General features: G+C 49.9%; 2 protein-coding genes across 3 annotated transcripts; one reads left to right on the forward strand and one right to left on the reverse strand.

Moving 5' to 3' along the window:
• Positions 1 to 2,111: 2,111 nt before the first annotated feature.
• LOC136336609 (dCTP pyrophosphatase 1-like) lies at positions 2,112 to 7,009 on the reverse strand. Its single transcript, XM_066278438.1, has 3 exons — positions 6,743 to 7,009; positions 4,095 to 4,205; positions 2,112 to 2,603 (listed from the first exon to the last, which is right to left on the reverse strand). Exons 1-3 carry the CDS (start codon positions 6,841 to 6,843, stop codon positions 2,303 to 2,305), a joined length of 513 nt encoding a protein of 170 aa, XP_066134535.1. The 5' UTR covers positions 6,844 to 7,009; the 3' UTR covers positions 2,112 to 2,302.
• A 6,163-nt stretch (positions 7,010 to 13,172) lies between these two features.
• Positions 13,173 to 22,871, forward strand: LOC136334868 (zinc finger protein 771-like). Of its 2 annotated transcripts, XM_066275679.1 has the most exons (3): positions 13,173 to 13,498; positions 13,842 to 13,985; positions 21,718 to 22,871. In XM_066275679.1, the coding sequence occupies exons 2-3, from the start codon at positions 13,851 to 13,853 to the stop codon at positions 22,615 to 22,617; spliced, it is 1,035 nt and encodes a 344-aa protein (XP_066131776.1). In that variant the 5' UTR covers positions 13,173 to 13,498; positions 13,842 to 13,850; the 3' UTR covers positions 22,618 to 22,871. The 2 variants fall into 2 exon arrangements, with proteins under 2 accessions (XP_066131776.1, XP_066131777.1); XM_066275680.1 differs by lacking the exon at positions 13,173 to 13,498 and having other exon boundaries at positions 13,506 to 13,985; positions 21,721 to 22,871.
• Positions 22,872 to 24,093: the final 1,222 nt, after the last annotated feature.

Raw genomic sequence — 24,093 nt, forward strand, 5'->3', positions numbered from 1 at the left:
TATGCCTTGATAGGTGGGAGGGGGTAACAGCAGAGGGAGTGACCCCTTGCTCAAGCCAGCAACCATGGGGTCATGTCTACGATTCCATGCTCAAGCCAGCAACCCTGCACTCAAGTTGGTGACCTTAGGGTTTTGAATCTGGGTCCTCCGTGTCCCAGTCCGACTCTCCACCCACTGTGCCACCACTGTCATGCACCCGGATTTTTTAAAAAGATTTTTCAGAGAAACATTGATTTGTTGTTCCATTTATAATTCATTGGTTGACTCTTGTATGACCAGAACTGGAACCCACAACATTGGTATATAGAGACAACACTTGAACCAACTGAGCTGCTGGGCCAGGGCAGTGGCAGCAATTGTTATACCCAGTGTGGACATGGTGAATGTGAGGTAAATGTGGAGGGGTCAGGGAGGAATTTGGAAATAGCTTGGGGATGTCAGGTCTGGAATGCCTGATACTTGTCCAGACGGGTACATAAGAACTGTGAAAGAACTGCCAGAGGTAGGCAGAAAACCACAAGTGTTTTGGTTGGGAAATCTAGAGGAAAGTGTTTCAGAGAGTGGTCAGCTCAGTCAGGTTCTGCTCTGGTGTCCACTGTAGGAGTTCCGGGGAGTGGTGGGCAGTTTCAGTGGAGGGGTGGGGTGAATGCCAACCTTGAGTGGGTTAGGGTAGAAATGGGAAGGATGTTAGGAAGCAGAGTGGATGGGTGTACCAAACCCTTCTAAGAGGCTTGGCTGTGAAAGGAATGTTGAAAGTATGTTGTCGGTTTTGTCTATAGCAGGGGTCGGGAACCTGTGGCTCACGAGCCAGATGTGGTTCTTTTGATGGCTGCATCTGGTTTTCTGTTTCCCTCAGAATAAAGTCTCAGCTCCTAAGCCTGGCGTTCAAAGCTCTACACCAGGGGTAGGGAACCTATGGCTTGCAAGCCAGATGTGGCGCTTTTGATGGCTGCATCTGGCTCACAGACAAATCTTTAATAAAAAAAATAGTTAAAAATATAAAACATTCTCATGTATTACAATCCATTCATTTCCTACCGTTCATGTTCATGGTTGCGGGTGGCTGGAGCCAATCACAGCTGTCCTCTAGGACAACACCAAATTTTTATTGGATAATGCCAAATGTACATGGGTCGTTGTATGGCTCTCACGGAATTACATTTTAAAATATGTGGCGTTCATGCCTCAGCCAAAAAATTTCCTGACCCCTGGTCTATAGCAAGGAGACTCAATTTATGTGTGCTGGTGTCAAGAGCTAATAGAAGAGAAATTGATTTTATAGAGGGGAGATCAGGATATTGACCAAGAAGTGGGAATGAAATCACACCGGTAAGGACAAGGCTCCAGCCAACACAGATGGGAGAAGCCAGGTGGTTTGGGGAACGCAAAGTTGAAGCAGCTCCGATCTGGATTGTTTTACCTGGGAAGTAAGAAAGGTCTGGTCAAGAGGGATAAGCTCATAAAAGGAATTACTATCTTTAGGTGTAGAGGTGGAATGAGAAATCGGTCTTGGGAGGGCAAGGAGGGGGCAAGAGGCCCAAGCTCAAGTGCAGTGGAAGCCCTGTTCTGTTCCACACAGAGACCTGACCCTGTTTGTGCTGAGGCCTGACACTCAGTACGGGACCCAGACCGACCGTAACTGCTGACATTTCCTGCTCTGGGCCCCTGAAAGTTTCTTGTTGAAGACAGATAATGACAAACTTAAGTAACCTACTATGTGCCAGGCACTGTGCTAAGTATACTCTGCTTATGATAATAACTCACTAAAACTTTACAACCCTATCAGATAGATACTATTTATTTCCATTTAGATGAGGAAACTGATAATTATTACCAATGTGACAAGGGTCAAAGATACCATGTGAACCCTCCTGACCTGACTCCAAAATCTAGAGTCAAAATCTGGGCTCTTAATACTATGCACAGCCTCCAGTCTGTTAGAGGCCCTGATGGCAAAGGCTTGCAGGAGATCCAGCAGAGAACCTGCTAGAAGTCAGATCTCTGCCCTGCGGGGGGACATACAACAGAGAAACGTGAGCTGGGCTCAGAGGCAGCCCTGTGCCCCACTCCAGCACCTGCTGACACAGAACCTCCCAGCCGCCCAGGAAGAATCCAGTTTCCTGAACAAAACTTTTATTGAATGAAGAGCACCAAGAGGCCATCTAGCACAGGTTCTTGAGCCTTGACCTCAGCAGGCCGCAGGCTGGTGGTCTGTTAGGTAAGGACCAGGATGGGTTCCATGTCCGGGCCACTGTCTGTTGCTCAGATGCCATGCTGAGTTGCAGCTCCTGGGCCCGTGTTTCTAGGTTGAGGCCTGGTCCGAGGACTCACAGGGAAGGTCTGTTGTCCCCACAGTCTGGCCTTCAGAGGCGGCCCCATGGGGCAGGTCCGTATACTTGCGGGAAGAGCCGCGGGACAGATGTGCAGGGTAGCGCCGCCGGTTGGTGTCCATCTTGGAGAGCACCGCCTGGGGCAGGTCCACAGAGCAGCGGGCCGCTAATGCTACCAGGTAGATGAGGACGTCACTAAGCTCCTCCTGCAGGGCTGCCCGTTCCTTGGGGGGCCAGGCTTGTGGGCCAGGCTCCTCATCGGGCTTCCACTGACTGGGGGTGGGACACACAGGCACACACAGGTGCTAGCTAGGACAACGGGCTCTGCCACTCAGAGCACCCCTGTCCTTGCAGCAATGAACTCCCACCTCCTAGAGATATCTTTCAGGGACAACTCAACCCTCCTGGGTCCTGGGTAGAATCAGGGTGGGGGAGAGACCCCAACAGATGACTCATTCAACCTCTGTATCCCCACCTGAGTCAGAGTTGGCAAGAGATCGTTTCATTTGTCAAGACTCAATTCTTCTGTCTAATCCTGGCCACTCCCCCTCCAGACTAGATCTTAAACCTGGAGACCACTGAGGATGCCTGCTACCTCACCTACTCTTGCACAGTACTGTGTTATTTATTCATTCATTCATTTTAGAGAGGAGAGACAGGAAGGGAGACAGAGAGGGAGAGGGAGAGGGAGAGGGACAGAGAGAGGGAGAGAAGGGGGGAGGAGCAGGAAGCAAAGAAGCATCAACTCCCATATGTGTCTTGACCAGGCAAGCCCAGGGTTTTGAACCGGCGACCTCAGCATTTCCAGATCGCTTTATCCACTGCGCCACCATGGGTCAGGCTGCCAGTACCATCTTTTTTTTTTTTTTAATTCGTATTTATTGATTTTAGAGAGAAAGGAAGGGAGGGAGGGAGGGAGGGAGAGAGAGAGAGAGAGAGAGAGAAAGACAGGGACAGGAACATCAACCTGTTCATCTATGTGCCTTGACTGAAGATTGAACCAGCAACCTCTGTGCTTCAGGATGATGCTCTAACCAACCAAGCTATCTGGCCAGGACACCATTGCATTTGGTCCCTCTCCTAAAACTCCCCTAGCTGTGTTGGAATAAAATCTAAAGTCCTCCAGGTCCTGCATGAGTCAATTTCTGCCTCTTCCAATGTCATTATCCATTACTCTCCCTAACTCCCCACTTAAATCACTCGGCCTTTTGTCTTGTCAACAGGTCAAACCGTCACAGGGCCTGTGCAATTACTGCTCTCTTTCCCCTGCTTCTCCAGAGCTTTCCTACGGATGGCTCCTTCCTGTCACTCAGGTCAGCTCAGGTGTCACCTCTTCAGAAAAGCTTTCCCTATTTCCTTCTTTCTCACTGCCTTATGTTATTGTCTTCACAGAACTTATCACAATTCCTGATCTTTAAATTTTAGTTTGCTTATCGGACCTGATTGATTAGCTCAGTTGTTTAGAGCGTCATTCTGATATCTCAAGATGGCAAGTTTGATCCCAAGTAAGGGCACATACAAGAAGCAACCAGTGAATGCCCAGCTAAATGGAACAAACCAATCAATGTTTCTCTCGCTCTCTTCCCCTTTTTCCTGGAGAGCAGGGACTATCAAGTCATCTCTGCATCCCCAGCACCAGGGACAGCCTGGCAGTGAGTGAGAAGAGGAAATGGAATCCATGCATATTTGATCAAATAAATCCTCCCACTCTCCCACCCCCACCGCAACACAAACACTCTTCCAGGAAGCTTTTCATCTACTCACAAGAGTTCTGCCAGCTCCCCCACTTCTCCCACCAAGGCCAGGAGGAGGTTCCGAGGCTGGTGGAACCGGTCCCAGCCTCTTTCAGCGGCAAACTCAGCTTGGAGGCGGCGGCTGGTATAGGAGAAAGGGGTGGAAGCCCAGGTCCCAGGGTTAGAAGATGGGGAGTAGATGCAGGGCCCCGGCAGGCAGCTCAGTGGTGTGTAGTGGGGGCATGGGTTTCCGATGGGATTCTGCGACTAACTCCTTGGATGGCTTTAAACAAATCTTGTCTTTTCTTTGGGACTATAAAACAGGCACGCCTCTACACAGACCCTAAACCAGTGGTCAGGAACCTATGGCTCACGAGCCAGATGTGGCTCTTTTGATGGCTGCATCTGGCTCACGGACAAATCTTTAATAAAAAAAATAATGTTAAAAATATAAAACATTCTCATGTATTACAATCTGTTCATTTCCTCCGCTCATGTTCATGGTTGCGGGTGGCTGGAGCCAATCACAGCTGTCCTCCGGGACAACACCAAGTTTTTATTGGATAATGCCAAACGTACACAGGTTGTTGTATGGCTCTCACGGAATTATATTTTATTTATTTATTTAAATTTATTCATTTTTAGAGAGGAGAAAGAGAGACAGAGAGGGAGAGAGAGAGACATAGAGAGAGAAGGGGAGAGGAGCTGGAAGCATCAACTCCCATATGTGCCTTGACCAGGCAAGCCCAGGGTTTCGAACTGGCGACCTCAGCACTTCCAGGTCAACGCTTTATCCACTGTGTCACCACAGGTCAGGCTCACGCAATTACATTTTAAAATATGTGGCGTTCATGGCTCTCTTAGCCAAAAAGGTTCCTGATCCCTGCCCTAAACCCTATCAAACCCTACCAACACCTGGCCCTGGCTGGTTGGCTCAGTGGTAGAGCGTCGGCCTGGAGTGCAGGAGTCCCGGTTTCAATTCCCGGCCAGGGCACACAGGAGAGGCGCCCATCTGCTTCTCCACCCCTCCCCCTCTCCTTCCTCTCTGTCTCTCTCTTCCCCTCCCACAGCCGAAGCTCCATTGGAGCAAAAAGATGGTCTGAGCGCTGGGGATGGCTTCTCAGCCTCTGCCCCAGGCTCTATAGAGTGGCTCTGGTCGCGACAGAGCGAAGCCCCGGATGGGCAGAGCATCGCCCCCTGGTGGGCGTGCTAGGTGGATCGCGGTCAGGCGCATGCGGGAGTCTGTCTGACTGCCTACCCGTTTCCAGCTTCAGAAAAACAAAACAAAACAAAAAACCCTACCAACACCCTCTTTTCCATCTCACCTCCTGCTACCGCTTCTGCAGTGTCCTCCACAAGGCATATCCCTATCTCTTCATGTCTAACTTCTGTGATCTTTACGGAGACTTTGCAAAGTCCACTGGCACTCCCCCTAAGAAGCCTTTCTGGGTTTCCTCCAGCAAGAAATTGAAACGTAGAAACACCATACCCTTGAATACAGGGCTAGTTTTGCAAGGTTTGCAGATCTATATTTAAAGAGTTGTGTAAAAAAAAAAAAAAAAAAATAATAATTAAATAATAAAAAAAAAAAAGAGTTGTGTAAAACCATAATGTTAGGTCATAAATGTTCCCAGCTGTATACAGGTTTAGTAAGGCTCTCAGGACGTTATTTTGCAAGATGCTGCCTCAACAGACTTTGTAAAAGGTCAGTCAGGGCCCTGGCCGGTTGGCTCAGCGGTAGAGCGTCGGCCTGGCATGCGGGGGGGCCCGGGTTCGATTCCTGGCCAGGGCACATAGGAGAAGCGCCCATTTGCTTCTCCACCCACCCCCTCCTTCCTCTCTGTCTCTCTTCCCTTCCCGCAGCCAAGGCTCCATTGGAGCAAAGATGGCTCGGGCACTGGGGATGGCTCCTTGGCTTCTGCCCCAGGCGCTAGAGTGGCTCTGGTCTCGGCAGAGCTACGCCCCGGAGGGGCAGAGCATCGCCCCCTGGTGGGCAGAGCATCGCCCACCAGTGCCGGGTGGATCCCGGTGGGGCGCATGCGGGAGTCTGTCTGACTGTCTCTCCTTATTTCCAGCTTCAGAAAAATACAAAAATATAAAAAAATAAAAATTAAAAAAAAAAAAAAAGGTCAGATAACCGGGCACATCCTTCTGCTTTTTGTAAAATGCCTCTGTGAGCAGTCAGTCCCTGGGACTATTCCAAAAATAACCGTAGCTTAAAAAAGCCTGTTCGCCTCCGGAAAACTGCTTTGGCTACATGCTCACTTCCCGCTTCTTTTTTTGCCTTTAAAAGCAAACCCCTGAGTTCGTTTGGGGCGCGAGATTTGACTGACTTAGGTCTCTGTGCTGTAGCCGGCTTAAACATAAAGGCTCCCTATTTTGATCATTTAATCCTCGCTGTCCAGATACAACAAAATAATGGCTGCCCCCTGCCACCTCTGGAGGGCAGAGGCAGGAGCAGCCCCGGACCCCGTATTTTCTCCGGGCGTCACCATTTCCCGGACCTCAGGTGCGCACTGCTAAGCCCACTTTGCATGAGGTTAGAAGGCTCGCCCGAGATCAGACAGCAGAGCTGGGACAGGGGCCCAGCTGCTAGCCAGCCTTCTTCCCGACCACGTGGAGGGGCTCTCCCCAATAAAAGGGGGCTATTTCCCCAGCGCGTGGGCAAGGACGACTTACATGTCCTCGAGCGTGGGCTCCGGGCTGAAGCTGAAGGGGCCGGCCGCATCAGTGCCCTCTCCTCCCGTGTCCCCTCGCTTCTCCTCACCCACAGAGGACATGCCGCCACCGCGCTGCGGTCCACCCCGCACTGAAGAACCCGCGCCCGCTCGGAGCCCGTCTGCAGAGGCCCTGACCAATCGGCCACCGGCGTTAGCGATCGGCCCGGACCGGACCAATAGGAGCAGGCTTCGGGCGTGCGCTCGCAGGTCTCTGCCCTCGAATTCTTCAGTGTTGGCCAAGCATCTTAAAGCTGGAGGTACCAGGTTCCAGCGGGGGCGGAGACAGTGAGGGGGCGGGGAGAGCGCAGGCGCGTCACTTCCCTCCGGGCGCCGACGGCCAAAGGGAAATGACTGGGCGGGAGGGGGCGTGGCGCTCCGTGAAGAACCGCAGAAATGGAGGGTTTAATTTAAGCCAGAGAGGGCACAAGAATATTTCCAGAGCCCTGGCCAGATGGCTCCATTGGTTGTTGGAGCATTGTCCAGAAGCACAGACGTTGCCCCTTGGATCCCCGGCCAGGGCACATGCAGGGACCGATTGATGTTCCTGTCTCTGTCTCCCCCTTCCTCTCTTGTTAAAATCAATAAATAAAAATAAAAAGAAAAAGAAAAAATAATACTTCCAGAATACACCGGGGCTCTAGGAACGAACTGGAACACGGGTAGCTGTTGTAAGCATTTTACATGTTTAATCCTTGCAGCCATTTAATCCTCACGACAACCTTATGAGCTAGGTAAAATGATCATCATCTCATCTTCATTTTACATATAAGGAACCTGAGACTTGGAGTAATTTAACTCAAACAGGCTAGTAAAGTGGTAGCCAGATTTCAAATCTGGACAGTTTGGCCCCAGAGTCTGTTTGGCCTATGCTTAATTGCCTCAAATGATGATAAGTACCTCAGAAACAAAATTTAAATGTATTTAAACAGTATGAAAAGTAGGGGCAACTTGAGATTGCATGGTCCTGGGAAGATGTGGTAAGCAGTATTGATTGCCTACCAACTGCCCTTTTCACGCTTCCGTTTTTGCAGAACACTGGGGACCACCCTTCTCTACTTAATTTATCTGTGGTCCCATTGTCCTGCCATTGATGGTTTTATGGGTGAGCATGTGGCTTAGTTCCTGACAATGAGGGGTTAAGGAAGTCTGAGACTTCTGGGAAAGGGTCTTCGTTTTTTGTTTTTTTAGATTTTATTTGTTTATTGTGAGAGACAGAAAGAGAGAGAAGGGGGGGAGGAGCAGGAAGCACCAACTCCCATCCATATATGCCTTGACCAAGCAAGCCCTGGGCTTTGAACCAGTGACCTCAGAGTTCCAGATTGATGCCCCATCCACTGTGCCACCACAGGTCAGGCCAACACCATAACTTTTTATTTATTTTTAGTGGGAGGAAGGGAGGCAGAGACAGACTCTCACATGTGCCTGTACCAAGATCCACCTGGCAAGCCCACTAGGGGGTGATGCTCTGCTCATCTAGGGTGTTGCTCTGTTATAACCGGAGCCATTTTTTTAGTGCCTGAGGTGGAGGCCATGGAGCCATCCCCCCATGCACCCCATCTGGGATCCATCCAGCAGCCCCTGTCTGGGGCCAATGCTCTGCCCATATGGGGCTGATGCTCACAACCAAGCTCTTTTTAGCACCTGAGGCAGAGAAGCTCCACATAGTCATCCTCAGCTCAGGAGGTTTATGCACTCAAACCAATTGAGCCATGGCTGTGGGAGGGGAAGAGAGAGAGAGTGATGGGGGGAGGGATGGAGATGTAGATGGTTGCTTCTCCTGTGTGCCCTATCACACCCTGGACTTCTACACGCCAGGTCAAGACTCTACCACTGAGCCAACTAGCCAGGGCCCATAAATTTCTTTTCTTTTTTTTTAATTTTTATTTTTTTATTTTATTTATTCATTTTTAGAGAGGAGAGAGAGGGGGGGGAGAGAGAGGAGAGAGAGACAGAGAGAGAGAGAAGGGGGAGGAGCTGGAAGCATCAACTCCCATATGTGCCTTGACCAGGCAAGCCCAGGGTTTCGAACCGGCGACCTCAGCATTTCCAGGTCAACACTTTATCCACTGCGCCACCACAGGTCAGGCCATAAATTTCTTTTTAAGATTTTATTTATTGATTTTTTAGAGAGAGGACAGAAAAAAGGCAGGGAGGAGTGGGATCTCAGCAGGACAGATCAAGGAAATGCCCACTCATCTTTGAAGGTTCTTCATATTTCTTTCCTCAATGAGGCCTGTGCACAGTATCCACTGCCTTCTAGGCAGTTATTCTCTTACTCCACTATTCTTCCTCAACACCTGCTGCTTCCTTTTCATGCATTTATAAAATTTATTGATGCATATTCATATATATATTTTAAAAGGTTTTATTCATTGATGTTAGAGAGAGAAAGTTGCAGGGAGGAGTGGGAAGCATCAACTCAGAGTTATTTCTTGTATATACCTTGACTGGCCAAGCCCAGGGTTTCAATCTGGCGACCTCAGCATTCCAGGCTGATGTTTTATGAACTGTACCACCACAGGTCAGGTTATTCATACGAATTTTTTTTTTTACCACAATCTTCTCTACTAGACTATGAGATTCTCAATAACAGGAACAAGCTCCAATCTAGGTAAATTCTTGAACCTGGATGGAGCCCTTATCCTCCTTTTCAAAGCATCTCTTCCAAGTCCATGGCAGAAGGCCCTTCCAGTAGGAAGTTTCACTGCTCTCAGCCCAGTCTTCTTACTGACTCTTGGAATCAGGGCAAGCAGGCCTTGCTTTTGTTAGAGGTGGGGTTCCAGCCATCATCTGGTCCCTGCCTACCTCTCTTCCATCTCCCACACTACATTTTTCCTCATTTAATTGGCTCCAGTTACACAAGCCTTCTGCTTCTCAAACATGCCAAGCTGTGAGAGGGAGAGAGAGAGACAGGAAAGGAGAGAGATGAGATGCATCAATTCTTTGTTGTGGCACCTTAGTTGTTCATTGATTGCTTCTCATATGGGCCTTGACTGGAGGGCTCCAGCTGAGCCAGTGACCTCTTGCTCAAGCCAGAGACCTTGGGCTCACAACAATGATCCTTACTTTACAGTAAGGATTCCCTCATTTTGGGTACAGGCCTCATTAAGCAGATAAATGTAAAGGACCTTCCAAGATGAGTGGGCCTTAAGTCCTCTGGAGTTCGGTTTAGAACACTCTTCTTCCAGAGTTTCAAATGGTTAACATTTTCTCATCATTCAAGGCATCTTGAATATTATTTCCTCAGAGATGCCTTCCCTGCCCACCTCGAAGAAGCCCCCAAACACACCACTCCCCATTGCATCATTTTGCTCTATTTCCTTCTTGCACCTGTCAGTATCTAACATTATCTTGTTTATTGTTTATATTTTTTACACCCTAAGAAGGGCCATGTTAGTCAAGATTTCTGTGTTGTTTTTTAAAAATATTTTTAATTAATTTATTTATTCATAGAGAAAAGAGAGAGAGAGAGAGGAAGCATCAACATGTAGTTGCTTCCTGTATGTGCCTTGACCTGGCAAACCCAGGGCTTCAAACCATCGACTTCAGTGTTCTAGGTCAACACTTTATCCACTGCGCCGCCACAGGCCAGGCTAAGATTTTTGTCTGTTTTGTTCACTATTGCATCTCCGATGCCTAGAATCGTGCCAGGCACATAGTAGGGCTAAATAAATACTTGATGAATGAACACTATCAAAATGGTTTTAGGAATCTTGAGTGTGAGTACCCAGGCATATGCCGTCTTTTCTCAAAGAAGAACAAAAGTTTGACCAGAAGTAATCCCAACATTCAAATTATGCTGTTGCCTTTGTGGACAGAGGTTCAGGTTTGAGTCCTGACTCTGCTACCCATTTCCCGGTGTAACCTCATTTCTGAGAGGTAGTTTGGTGCAATAGAAAGAGCACGAGCTGTGGACTCTTTTTTTTTTTTTAATTTTTTTTATTTTTTTTATTATTATTTTTTTTACAGAGTCAGAGAGAGGGATAGACAGGGACAGACAGACAGGAACGGAGAGAGATGAGAAGCATCAATCATCAGTTTCTCGTTGCGTGTTGCGACTTCTTAGTTGTTCATTGATTGCTTTCTCACATGTGCCTTGACCGTGGGCCTTCAGCAGACCGAGTAACCCCCTGCTGGAGCCAGCGACCTTGGGTCCAAGCTGGTGAGCTCTTTGCTCAAGCCAGATGAGCCCGCGCTCAAGCTGGCGACCTCGGGGTCTCAAACCTGGGTCCTTCCGCATCCCAGTCCGACGCTCTATCCACTGCGCCACCACCTGGTCAGGTCGAGCTGTGGACTCTTACCAGCTATGTGACTTAGAACAAATTATTTTAAGCTCTCTAAGCCTTAGTTCCCTCATTTGTCAAAGGGAGATCTTTGGATGCATGCCCACAGAGCTATTGTAAAGAGGCAAAGTAGGGATTTTAAGCCTTTACTGAGTATTATTTCTCTTTTCTTTCATCATTTCTGATTCTTAGTTGCTCCATTCATAAATGGGAAAAGTAGGTATCTTTTTTTCAAGAGAAATGGGAAATACAGTCCAATTTTTAAATGTTAGGTTTAAAACTTTGTAAAAGACCTCTATCTTACTTGAAGCTAATTTTTTAAAAATTTATTTATTCATTTTAGAGAGGAGAGGGAGAGACAGAGAGAGAGAGGAGAGACAGAGAGAAGGGAGGAGGAGCTGGAAGCATCAACTCCCATATGTGCCTTGACCAGGCAAGCCCAGGGTTTTGAACTGGCAACCTCAGCATTTCTAGGTCGACGTTTTATCCACTGCGCCACCACAGGTCAGGCCGAAGCTAATTTTTATTTTTATATTTTATTTTATCTTTTACAGAGATAGAGTCAGAGAGAGGGATAGATAGGGCAGACAGGAAGGGAGAGAGATGAGAAGCATCAATCATTAGTTTTGCGACACCTTAATTGTTCATTGATTGCTTTCTCATATGTGCCCTTACCGTGGGGCTACAGCAGACTGAGTAACCGCTTGCCCAAGCCAGCAACCATGGGTCCAAGCTGGTGAGCTTTGCTCAGACCAGATGAGCCCACGCTCAAGTTGGAGACCTTGGGGGTCTCAAACCTGGGTCTTCCGCATTCCAGTCCGATGCTCTATCCACTGTGCCACCGTCTGGTCAGGCTACTTGAAGCTATTTTTTTTTTTTTTTTGTATTTTTCTGAAGCTAGAAATCGGGAGAGACAGTCAGACAGACTCTCACATGCGCCCAACAGGGATCCACCCGGCATGCCCACCAGGGGGCGATGCTCTGCCCCTCCGGGGCGTCGCTCTGCCTAGACCAGAGCTACTCTAGAGCCTAGGGCAGAGGCCAAGGAGCCACCCCCAGCGCCCGGGCCATCTTTGCTCCAATGGAGCTTGGGCTGCGGGAGGGGAAGAGAGAGAGAGGATGGAGAGGGGGAGGGGTAGAGAAGCAGATGGGCGCTTCTCCTGTGTGCCCTGGCCGGGAATCGAACTCGGGACTTCCACACGCCAGGCCGACGCTCTACCACCGAGCCAACCGGCCAGGGCCTTTGAAGCTAATTTTTAAATGTAAAAACACCTTTAAGGTCATACAAGATACTTCTGTGGGCTGGATTTGTCCTGCGAGCTACCAATTTCCCATCTAGGCTACTGGGTTGTTAGGGATGCTATGAGACCCTTATTGTACAGTTTAGGCAAGTTAGTTTCCTTCCCAGAACTTAATTAGCCCACCTGTAAAATGGACCCACCTTTGTGCAGTTCAAACATATCAACAAACTCATAGGTACAGACAACAGAGGGGGAGGGGAGAGAAGGGGGGAGGTTAAAGGGGGTCATATATACGGTGTTGGAAGGAGACTAGACTTTTGAGTGGTGATATTTTACCCCAATACATTTAATTTTAATTAATTTATTTATTTATTCGTTTTTAGAGGAGAGAAACAGAGAGGGAGAGAGAGGAGAGAGAAACAGAGAGAGAGAAGGAGGGAGGACCTGGAAGTATCAACTCCCATATGTGCCTTGACCAGGCAAGCCCAGGGTTTCGAACCAGCGACCTCAGCATTTCCAGGTCAAAGCTTTATCCACTGCGCCACCACAGGTCAGGCAATACATTTAATTTTAAAAGATCAGGTGTGTGAAACGGTTAGCATAATGCTTAGTAGGCTCACGCAAGACACAGCAGCTATGGCTTTTTGTGGCTGTTGGTTTGGTAAGTATGTGTTCAAGGGGCAAGATATCCCAGAGACCAAAATGCCGGTAAAGGAGAAAAGACGGAAAACGGAGATAAAAGAGGAAAGAAAAAAGGTGAGGAGGCACTAGGGCCCGCCCTCCAGGCGGGGCGCCAGCAAGAGGCCTAGGCCAGGGCTGCAGTGCACGTGGCCTATTTTGGGCGGGGCGGATGTGCACGGCCGCCGCAGAGACCTCCAAGCGGGGCAGAGGAGTTGATGGTACATTACAACTGGCCTGCGAGGTCCTTGAGGGACGAGGTGGAGCAGCCTAAGGGCCTAAGAGTTGGGGGACAGCAGAAGGAACTGTGCCTAGGTTCCCCACCTTCCTGGGGCAGACAGACCGGACGTCTGGATCCTCCGGATCCCTCCCCCTAGGGGGCGGGGCTAAGTGTTCTGACCAATGACCCACCGCCCCTGTGGCCCCGCCCCGCCTTCGGAGTCGCGGCCTCGCTGAGTGTCCAACCGCCGGGAGCTCTGGTCGGGGGCTCCGCGAGCGCGGAACCTGAGGCTGGTGAGTGCGCGTCCCCCAAGGTCTCCGCCCCGATCCCGCCTCCCGCGGGTGCCCTAGAGCTCGGGGCCGTCAACCTAGGCGCCGGGGAGTGACTCAGCGCGTGGAGGGCGGCGACTTGCTGAGACTAGAGACTCGACCTGTTCTGGGCCTTGAATGCCGGATGAGTGGGGTGAACGAGTGTCTTCAGACCTGGTGCCGGGGAAGTGCTGATGCCTAGGGCCGAACTGGGGTGGGAGAGGAGAGGCCAGACCCAGAGACCAAGGTCGAACTAGACAAGCCACGGCTGCGCCGCCTTGCCTGGGCCAAGGCCATGGTGTGCTTCTGACCCAGCCGCTTGCTCCAGGACACCAAGATGCCCGGCGAACAGCAGAGAGAGGAGGAGGAGGAGATGCACGAGGAGATGGTGCTGCTGGTGAAGAGTGAGGAGGAGGAGGGCGAGGAGAAGTACGAGGTGGTGAAACTCAAGATCCCCGTGGACAACAAGGAGGTGCGTGCCCCACACCCAGCGGCCCCGTTTCCCCTAAACTGGTCCGGGTTCCGCCTCCACCAGACAGAAGCCAGGGATCCGGCTCCTATTTCCCCGGAATCTCAGATCTGTAATCTGAGGGTTGGCAACCCCTCCTTCTGTCCCACTGCCCGTGCTGCCATCAAACAGATGTCACACCTACCGGGCCATGCTCTGCTCTGTGCTGCGTGCTGGAGAGTAAACGCTATGGTTGGGTCCCCGTGGAACGTGAGGTGTAGCATTGTGAGACTGCTGAGTAACCACGCAGCTACAATCCTGCGTGATGAGTGCAGGCACCTGCGTGGAAGGCCTGAGCTGGGAACTTAATACAGACTTGGGGTGGGGGAGGGGCCAGGTTAGGCAACAGGAACTCCTGGCTCTTGGTAGCATTTACTGTTCCCCAGACAGTGTTTTCTGCACCTCAGTTCTGTACCTAGGTAGTATTTGTTCCGTTTTACAGGTGAGGTAGCTGAGGCGCAGGGAACTGGACCGTTTGGTGACTGGCCTAAGGTCTCAAAGTGAAGAGAAGGCTGAAGTGGGTGACTAACTACTCCAGGCAGAAGAAATGGGCCTTTCAGTGGCTCAAAGGGAGTGAGGGCAGGGTCAGCCATGCTGCATCATGAATGAGATGAGGGTGTTTGGCAGGCCACCACCTGAGGGTGATGAAGGTTTAAAGAGAGGAGTTTTCATATCAGAATAGGAGTTAATTTCCCTGTTCAAGACCCGAACTGCCATCACGTCCCAGAACCCTGCAGAACTCCACCCTCAGCCAGTGCAACACTGCTTATAGCTGGAGAACTCTGGCTGGGTCCGTTTTCTGGGCCCAGATTCTGATTTCTTCCTGCAGAGGAGCCAGTTCCCAGGAAAGAAAGTTCTGCCGCCCCCTGGTGTATGCGGTGGGCCCTGGGGGAGGGGGCTGGCTGCTTTGGCTTCTCCTTCCAGTCAGAATAACTAGTTTGTTGTTCTCAGGCCTCCTTGGCCCAGCATCCTAGCTTAGTGGGCCTCTTTTGGTCCTGGGGATCTCCTGATCTGCAGAGCCTCGGGTGGATTTCCACCTCCATCATTTACCGGCTGTTCGACCTTAGGCAAGGTTTTTAACCTCCTGTGCCTTACTTTCCTCATTTGTGAAAGGAAAATCATAACAGCATCTACTTCATGGGGTTTTGGGGATTAAATGAATTAATACGTGTAAAGAGTTAGAACTGCATGTCACATAACACTATGTAAATATTTGCTGCTATTACTCGTTCTTCTCCCTAAATTTCAGGACCTAGGTCTTGGTCATCCTTCTAGAGATTTTTCAAGTCGTATTTATCAAAGGCCTTTTTGGGCTGAATCCCAGGGCTGGGCGTGAAAAGGGAATCCAACATGGAGGCCTAACCAGAGGAGTGAGGGCGAACAACTCAAGGCAGTGAGGAACACTTCCCAGAGAAAGCTTAGTGGGGATTTGGCAAATGGTGGCAGAGGAAGGGCATTCCAGGAGTAGTAAACAGCAAAAGCACAGGCTTAGAAGAGATGAGGCCAGAGAGTAAACAGTATTGAAAGACAGCATCGGGCCCTGGCCGGTTGGCTCAGTGGTGGAGTGTCGGCCTGGCGTGCGGGAGTCCCAGGTTCGATTCCCGGCCAGGGCACACAGGAGAAGCGCCCATCTGCTTCTCCACCCCTCCCCCTCTCCTTCCTCTTTGTCTCTCTCTTCCCCTCCCGCAGCCAAGGCTCCACTGGAGCAAAGTTTGCCAGGGCTCTGAGGATGGCTCTGTGGCCTCTGCCTCAGGCGCTAGAATGGCTCTGATTGTGGCAGAGTGACGCCCCAAGATGGGCAGAGCATCGCCCCCTGGTGGGCCTGCCGGGTGGATCCGGGTCGGGCGCATGCGGGAGTCTGTCTGACTGCCTCCCCGTTTCCAACCTCAGAGAAATACAAAAAATAAATAAAAAAATAAAATAAATAAATAAAAAAAGAAAGCATCGGAACTTAACATACAGTGTGAGGTTATGCAGTGCCATCAGAAGCCTCAGATCAGAATAGGGACATTCAGTTTTCTACTTAGAAATTGGCCGTTGTGGGACAGACAGACCCATGTAAGGCCAGTAATCTGCTCTAAGGTAGTGCGAGCAGGAGAGACAAGAACCTTTATTGAACTGGCTAGAGCTAAGGATGGGAAAATGGAGGGTGGGGGGCATGGCTAGTCATGAATCATATGTAGGGGTAGACTCCACCATTTATCAGCTTTGCCTTGGCGTTCTCATCTGTAAAATGAGATAATGAAAGTAAGATTTTCTTTTTCTTTTTCTTTTTTTTTTGAAAGTAAGATTTTCAAAAGCCAGTCTAAGTAGCATCTGGGTGCCTGGGTTTGGAGGAGGAGGGTAGAAATGAGGATTACTCACACATATCCATGTAGATTTAGCACAGCATTGTGCCCACAAGACAGCTTATTAACTTGCTGTGTGGTCTCCCTGAGTCTGTTTCTATGAAAACTGTGATCTCAAAAGCTCTTTCCAGTGCTGACATCCTGTAATATATATTTTTTTTTTACAGAGACAGAGAGTCAGAGAGAGGGAGAGATAGGGAGAGATAGGGACAGACAGACAGGAAGGGAGAGAGATGAGAAGCATCAATCATCAGTTTTTCGTTGCAACACCTTAGTTGTTCATTGATTGCTTTCTCATATGTGCCTTGACCGTAGGCCTTCAGCAGACCGAGTAACCCCTTGCCCGAGCCAGCGACCTTGGGTCCAAGCTGGTGAGCTTTGCTTCAGATGAGCCCGTGCTCAAGCTGGCGACCTCAGGGTCTCAAACCTGGGTCTTCCGCATCTTAGTCCGACGCTCTATCCACTGTGCCACCGCCTGGTCAGGCGACATCCTGTAACTTTTAGTTATCACTCAGTCCCATGGCCAGTCATTGTCCAGAACAGGCCTTAATTATAGTGCATGCAGGGGTGAAGCATTCTCTCACTGCCTCTCAAAATCCAATCTCTTGAATGAATACAAAGATTTTCTCAAAGGGCTCTATGCACATCTAATCTCTCTTTGCTAGCTTAAACCTTTGAGTGGTTTTCTGTTTCCCTCAGAATAAAGTCTCAGCTCCTAAGCCTGGCGTTCAAAGCTCTACACCAGGGGTAGGGAACCTATGGCTTGCAAGCCAGATGTGGCGCTTTTGATGGCTGCATCTGGCTCACAGACAAATCTTTAATAAAAAAAATAATGTTAAAAATATAAAACATTCTCATGTATTACAATCCATTCATTTCCTACCGCTCATGTTCATGGTTGTGGGTGGCTGGAGCCAATCACAGCTGTCTTCCGTGACAACAACAACAAATTTTTATTGGATAATGCATAATGTACACGGCTCTCACAGAATTATATTTTAAAATATGTGGCGTTCATGGCTCTCTCAGCCAAAAAGGTTCCCGACCCCTACTCTACACCATCTGATTTCATGTCCTGGCTTCATCACCCAGCACCAACGCTTGAACCAATTAAGCCACTGGCTGTGGGAGGGGAAGAGTGAGAGAAGGGAGAGGGGGTGGGAGCAAAGCAGATGACCTAGAATTGAACACAGGATGTCCATACGTTGAGCTGATGGTCTATCCACTAAGCCATCATCCAGGGCCTACTTTTTTTTTTTTTTTAAAGATTTTATTGATTGATTTTTGTGCAGGGAGAAGAGTGGGAAGCATATTACTTGCTTCTCATACATGTCTTAACAAGGCAAGCCCAGGGTTTTTTGGTTTTGTTTTTTTGGGTTTTTTTGTATTTTTCTGAAGCTGGAAACGGGGAGGCAGCCAGACAGACTCCTGCATGTGCCCGACTGGGATCCACCTGGCATGCCCACCAGGGGGCGATGCTCTGCCCATCCAGGGCATTGCTCTGTTGCGACCAGAGCCAGTATGGACCTGAGGCAGAGGCCACAGAGCCATTTCTGGCGCCCGGGCCAACTTTGCTCCAGTGGAGCCTCGGCTGCGGGAGGGGAAGAGAGAGACAGAGGAAGGAGAGGGGGAGGGGTGGAGAAGCAGATGTGCGCTTCTCCTGTGTACCCGGCCGAGAATCGAACCCTGGACTTCCGCACGCCAGGCCGACGCTCTACCACTGAGCCAACCGGCCAGGGCAAGCCCAGGGTTTTGAACCAGTGACCTCATCATTCCAGGTTGATGCTTTACCCACTGCACCACCACAGGTCAGGTTTTTTTTTTTAGTTGGGAATTTTTTTTTTAATTCATTTTTATTAAGAGAGAGGGGAGAGAGAGACAGAGAGGGAGAGAGAGAGAGAGAGAGAACAGAGAGAAGAGCAGGAAGCATCAACTCCCATATGTGCCTTGACCGGCAAGCCCAGGGTTTTGAACTGGTGACCTCAGCATTCCAGGTCGATGCTTTATCCACTGCGCCACCACAGGTCAGGCCTAGTTGGGAAATTTTTATCTCACCTAACCTACCTCACCTTCCTTGGTTCATTGAGGCCTGGGAGGGGAGTGACTTGCCCCAGGGTGTAATGAGCTAGTCTCAGCCCTTGTTACCAAGATTTTGGGGGGTACTCCAGGCCCCTCCTTTTGTAGCTACAGATAGTAAGATCACTTGTGTGAAGAATTTCTTCTTCCTAAGTCAGTGAATCCAGCATAAGGAAGTCAGGCTGGTCAAAGTCATCTTAAAGAAGGGTGCTAAAGAGCCTGACCGGGTGGTGGTGCAGTGGATAGAGCGTCAGACTGGAATGTGGAGGAACCAGGTTTGAGACCCTGAGGTCACCAGCTTGAGCGCGGGCTCATCTGGTTTGAACAAAGCTCACCAGCTTGGACTCAAGGTCGCTGGCTCGAGCAAGGGGTCACTGGGTCTGCTGTAGCCCCCCAGTCAAGGCACATATGAGAAATCAATCAATGAACAACTAAGGAGCCGCAACAAAGAATTGATGTTTTTCATCTCTCTCCCTTTCTGTCTGTTCCTCTCTCTGACTCTCTCTGTCTCTGCCACAAAAAAAGGGGTGCTAAAGAAAGAAGGGCCAGAAAAAAAATGTAGATATAATAAGAAAAATTCTCTCCATAATGGCTGAGATGTTGAAATAAACTCAATAGATAGCAAAACCAGGGCAAAACTGGAAAGTGTGACCTTGATTTCAGATCTGCTATGGGGAGTTTCTTGATTTAAAGTATCAAGTTGGCCTGACCAGGCGGTGGCACAGTGGATAGAGTGTCGGACTCGGATGTGGAAGATCCAGGTTTGAGACCCCAAAGTCACCAGCTTGAGCGCAGGCTCCTCTGGTTGAAGCAAAGCTCACCAGCTTTGGACCCAAGGTCTCTGGCTCGAGCAAGGGGTTACTCCCGTCTGCTGAAGGCCCGCGGTCAAGGTACGTATGAGAAAGCAATCAATGAACAAGTAAGGTGTCGCAACAAAAAACTAATGATTGATGCTTCTCACCTCTCTCCCTTTCTTTCTGTCCCTATCTATCCCTCTCTCTGACTCTCTCAGTTAAAAAAATTTAAAAAATAAAGTATCAAGTTGTATTAGAACTTTGAATTCCTCTTGGAGAGTGCCAGGGACTTGGAGTTCAGACTCTGTCCCATCTTGGCCGAGCAAGTGCAGGGAAGCGCGGTATAGCCTACTGGTTAAGGGTCCTGACTCCCACTGGCTACGGGAAAGTTCATTTTCCTGAGCCTGTTTTCTTTTTTTAATTTTATTTATTTATTTTTAGAGAGGAAGAAACATCAGTTTGTGTTTGTTTTACATATTCATGCCTTCACTGGTTGATTCTTTTATTTATTGATTAATTGATTTTTAACGAGAGGGAGCAGGGGAGAGAGACAGGAACATCATTCTGTTCTTGCATGTGCCCTGACTGGGATTGAACAGGCCACCTCTGTGCTTTAGGACATGCTCTAACCAACCGAGCTATCTGGCCAGGGCCATTGGTTGATTCTTGTATGTGCCCAGTTGGGGATCGAATCCACAACATTGGCAGGTCGGGATGACACTCTAAGCAACTGAGCTACCCACCTAAGGCTTCCATTTTCTTAATTAAAAAAATTTTTTTCCTAGTGATTTGAGAGGTGGGAGAAAGAGAGAGAGAGAGAGAGAGAGAGAAAGAGAGAGGGAGAAGCATCAACTTGTAGTAGTTTCCTATGTGCCTTGACTGATCAAGCCTGGGGTTTCAAACTGGTGACCTCAGCATTCCAGGTTGACACTTTATCCATTGCACCACCACTGGTCAGGCGTTTTTAAAAACATTTTTATATATTGATTTTATTATTTTATTTATTTATTTTTGTATTTTTCTGAAGCTGGAAACGGAAAGACAGTCAGACAGACTCCCACATGCGCCCGACCGGGATCCACCCGGCATGCCCACCAGGGGGCGATGCTCTGCCCCTCCGGGGCGTCGCTCTGCCGTGACCAGAGCCACTCTAGCGCCTGGGGCATAGGCCAAGGAGCCATCCCCAGCGCCCGGGCCATCTTTGCTCCAATGGAGCCTTGGCTGCGGGAGGGGAAGAGAGAGACAGAGAGGAAGGAGGGGGTGGGGGTGGAGAAGCAAATGGGTGCCTCTCTCATGTGCCCTGGCCGGGAATCGAACCCGGGTCCCCCGCACGCCAGGCCGACAGTCTACCGCTGAGCCAACCCGCCAGGGCCTATATATTGATTTTAGAGAGAGAAAGAGAGAAAAGGGGAGACAGAGGAACATCCATTTATTATTCCACTTATTTATGCATTCCTTGGCTGTCTTCTGTATGTGCCCTGACTGGGGATAGGACCTGCAACCTTGGCATATCAGGATGATGTTCTAACCAACTAAGCTGCCCGGCCATGGCTTTAACCTTATATAAATACGCAGCATCCCCACCCCAATACCTGCACTCCTTGTCCATTCCTGAAAGGAGTTATAAAAATTTAATACTGAATCCCCAGTGCCTAGAACAGAGTCGGGCACATTGTATGCCCTTAATAAATATTTGTTGAATTAATAAAAAAATAGCTAGAGCCTGGCCTGTGGTGGCGCAGTGGGTGAAGTCTCAACCTGAACCCTGAGATCACTGGTGGGAAGCCCTGGGCTTGCCGGGTCAAGGCCCATACCAACAAGCAGTCAATGGACAACTAAAGTGAAGCAGCTAAGTTGATACTGCTCACTCCCCTGCTCTTCCCTCTCTCCTCTCTGTATAAGTCAAAGAAAAAAAATTTTTTTGAGAGGGAGACAGGAACATGTAGCTAGCTGCTCCTGTATGTGCCCTGACCAGGGTTTCCAACTGGCAATCTCTGTGCCCCGGACAATGTTCCAACCCAGCTATACATCCAGGTCTTAATTTTTATTGATTTTTAGAGGGACAGAGAGAGGAACGGAGAGAGAGGAGAGTGAGAAGGGAGGTGTCCATCTGTTCTACTCAGTTGTGCATTCATCAGTCGCTTCCCATCTGTGTCCTGACTGAAGATCGAGCCTGCAACCTTGTTATTTCTGGGCAATGCTCTTAACCAACTGAGCTAACTGGCCAGAGCCGATAAATAAAATCTTTGAAAAAAACACACAGAATGACACTGAGCATTGTGCTATGTGCGTTAATGCAGTGTCTAACTTATTTTTTAAATTTTACTTGCAGTATCTAACAATGCGCACAGCTATCGTGTGAGGCAGACACCCTTGCTTTCTTGTTTTACACATGGAAAGTGATGGATTGCAGCTTGTGGAGACCCAGGTCTCCAGCCCTGGGCCTAGGTTTCTGGGCTGACCTCTCCTGTCTCCCAGCAGGTCCCAAGCGAGGCGCCAGCGCCACCTGCCGACCCGACGCGCCCACACGCATGCCCGGACTGCGGCCGTGCTTTTGCGCGCCGCTCCACGCTAGCCAAGCATTCGCGCACACACACAGGCGAGCGGCCTTTCGCGTGTACCGAGTGCGGCCGGCGCTTCTCCCAGAAGTCTGCGCTGACAAAACATGGCCGTACGCACACGGGCGAGCGGCCCTTCGCGTGCACCGAGTGCGGCTGGCGCTTCTCCCAGAAGTCTGCGCTGACAAAACATGGCCGCACGCACACCGGAGAGCGGCCCTACGAGTGCCCGGAGTGCGACAAGCGCTTTTCGGCCGCCTCCAACCTACGCCAGCACCGGCGGCGCCACACTGGCGAGAAGCCGTACGCATGCACACAGTGCGGCCGCCGCTTTGCGCAGAGCTCCAACTACGCGCAGCATCTGCGCGTGCACACTGGCGAGAAGCCATACGCCTGCCCTGACTGCGGACGCACCTTCGGCGGCAGTTCGTGCCTGGCGCGCCACCGACGCACGCACACGGGTGAGCGGCCGTACGCATGCGCTGATTGCGGCATGCGCTTTGCGCAGAGCTCGGCATTGGCCAAGCACCGGCGGGTGCACACAGGCGAGAAGCCGCACCGCTGTGCAGTGTGCGGCCGACGCTTCGGCCAACGCTCCAACCTGGCTGAGCACGTGCGCACGCACACTGGTGAGCGGCCCTACCCGTGCAGCGAGTGTGGCCGGCGTTTCCGCCTCAGCTCTCACTTCATCCGCCACCGTCGCTCGCACATGCGGCGAGGTCTGTACATCTGCACAGGCTGCGGCCGAGACTTCAAGCTGCCCCCTGGTGCTTCAGCCACCACTGCCACTGAGCGCTGCCCGGAATGCAAGGATAGCTGAGTGCCCTATTTGCCGCTGTGGGGTGTTAGTGTCCACCTGGGAAGAGGCACACCAGGGCTCAGATCTCCTGGGACTGAATGAATTAACCTGGACAAGGAGACCCCATCACCCTTGTCTGGGAAAGGGTGGGATGGCAGTCCTGACTGCCCTGGACCTGGGAGACATGGCAGATCTCCTACATGGGATCCCTGGAAACCATTTCCACTTTCCCCTCACTAATTTTTGGCCCTGTGAATAAAGTATTCTATGCTCATCCCACTTGTGCTTGTGAATGAGTTGGGTGGCAAGAGGAGCAGAGTTGGGGTTTTCTCCAAGCTGGAGTGACTTAAATGAATTGTTAGGGAATCAGGTGGGGATATAAACCCAAAGGGTTTCTGTAACTAGGTTAGTGTGTGTGGAGTCATCCCACACTCAGCCCTTGGTTAAGTCCTCATACCTCAGCTCTGGAAGGGCCCATAAATACAGCACATTTGTGATCACACAAGCACTGCACTCCTCAGAGCTTTGTTGAACAGCCATGAATGTCATGGAGCTCTGTGTAGTGAAGAAACAAACACTAGTACTTGATAATAGTGTTCAAGTTTTTAAGTTCTTCATTATTGTTATTAGCTAATTTTCACCCTCAACATCCCAGAGTTAGGTTAATTTTTTTTTTTTATGTGCCTTGACCGCAGGCCTTCAGCAGACCAAGTAACCCCTTGCTTGAGCCAGCGATGTTGGACTCAAGCTGGCGAGCTCGGGGTTTTGAACCTGGGTGCTCTGTGTCCCAGTCTGACGTTCTATCCACCTCCTGGTCAGGCCTAACACTATCTTTAGTATAGAGGTGGAATGAAAAAGTGGTCTTGAGGCCCTGGCTGCTTAGCAAATTGGTTGAAAGCATTGTTGTCCCTCCTGAGGCAATAGGTTACGGGTTCAATCCCTGGTCAGGGAACATACAGAAACAGATTGGTGTTTCTGTGTCTCTCAAATAAAAATACTTTTTTTTAAGTGAAAGGTGGGGAGATAGAGAAACAGATTCCCGCATGCACCCTGACTGGGATCCACCTGGCAGCCCCCATTTGTGGCTGACGCTCAGACCAAGTGAACCACCAGCTGCAAGAGGGGAAGGGAGCAGGGAGAGAGGGAGGGGAAGAGAAGCAGATGGTCGCTTTTCTTGTGTGTCCTGACTGGGGATTGAACCTGGGACGTCTGCATACCAGGCCAATGCTTATCTACTGAGTCAACTAGCCAGGGCCAAAATAAAAAAATTTTAAACAAATGAGGTAGATACTACTATTTTCATTTTACATGAGGAAACTAGTAAGTGTTATCCATGTGACAAGGGTCAAAGATGGCATTTGAATCATGATAGCCTGACTCCAAAATCTGGGCTCTTAATACTATGCACAGCCTCAAGTCTGCTAGAGGCCCTGATGGGAAAGGCCTGCAGGAGATCCAGCAGAGAACCTGCTAGAAGTCAGATCTCTGCCCTGCGAG

The sequence above is a fragment of the Saccopteryx bilineata genome, chromosome 4, assembly GCF_036850765.1.
Source record: "Saccopteryx bilineata isolate mSacBil1 chromosome 4, mSacBil1_pri_phased_curated, whole genome shotgun sequence".
NCBI classification, from domain to species: domain Eukaryota; kingdom Metazoa; phylum Chordata; class Mammalia; order Chiroptera; family Emballonuridae; genus Saccopteryx; species Saccopteryx bilineata.

Coding starts and splice junctions, on each gene's coding strand:
- LOC136334868 (XM_066275679.1), top strand. CDS start 13,851: ATGCCCGGCGAACAGCAGAGAGAGGAGGAGGAGGAGATGCACGAGGAG. Junction 13,986..21,717: donor TCCCCGTGGACAACAAGGAG/GTGCGTGCCCCA, acceptor CCTGTCTCCCAG/CAGGTCCCAAGCGAGGCGCC.
- LOC136336609 (XM_066278438.1), bottom strand. CDS start 6,843: ATGTCCTCTGTGGGTGAGGAGAAGCGAGGGGACACGGGAGGAGAGGGC. Junction 4,206..6,742: donor GAGCCCACGCTCGAGGACAT/GTAAGTCGTCCT, acceptor CTCCTATACCAG/CCGCCGCCTCCAAGCTGAGT. Junction 2,604..4,094: donor GGGGAGCTGGCAGAACTCTT/GTGAGTAGATGA, acceptor TCCCACCCCCAG/TCAGTGGAAGCCCGATGAGG.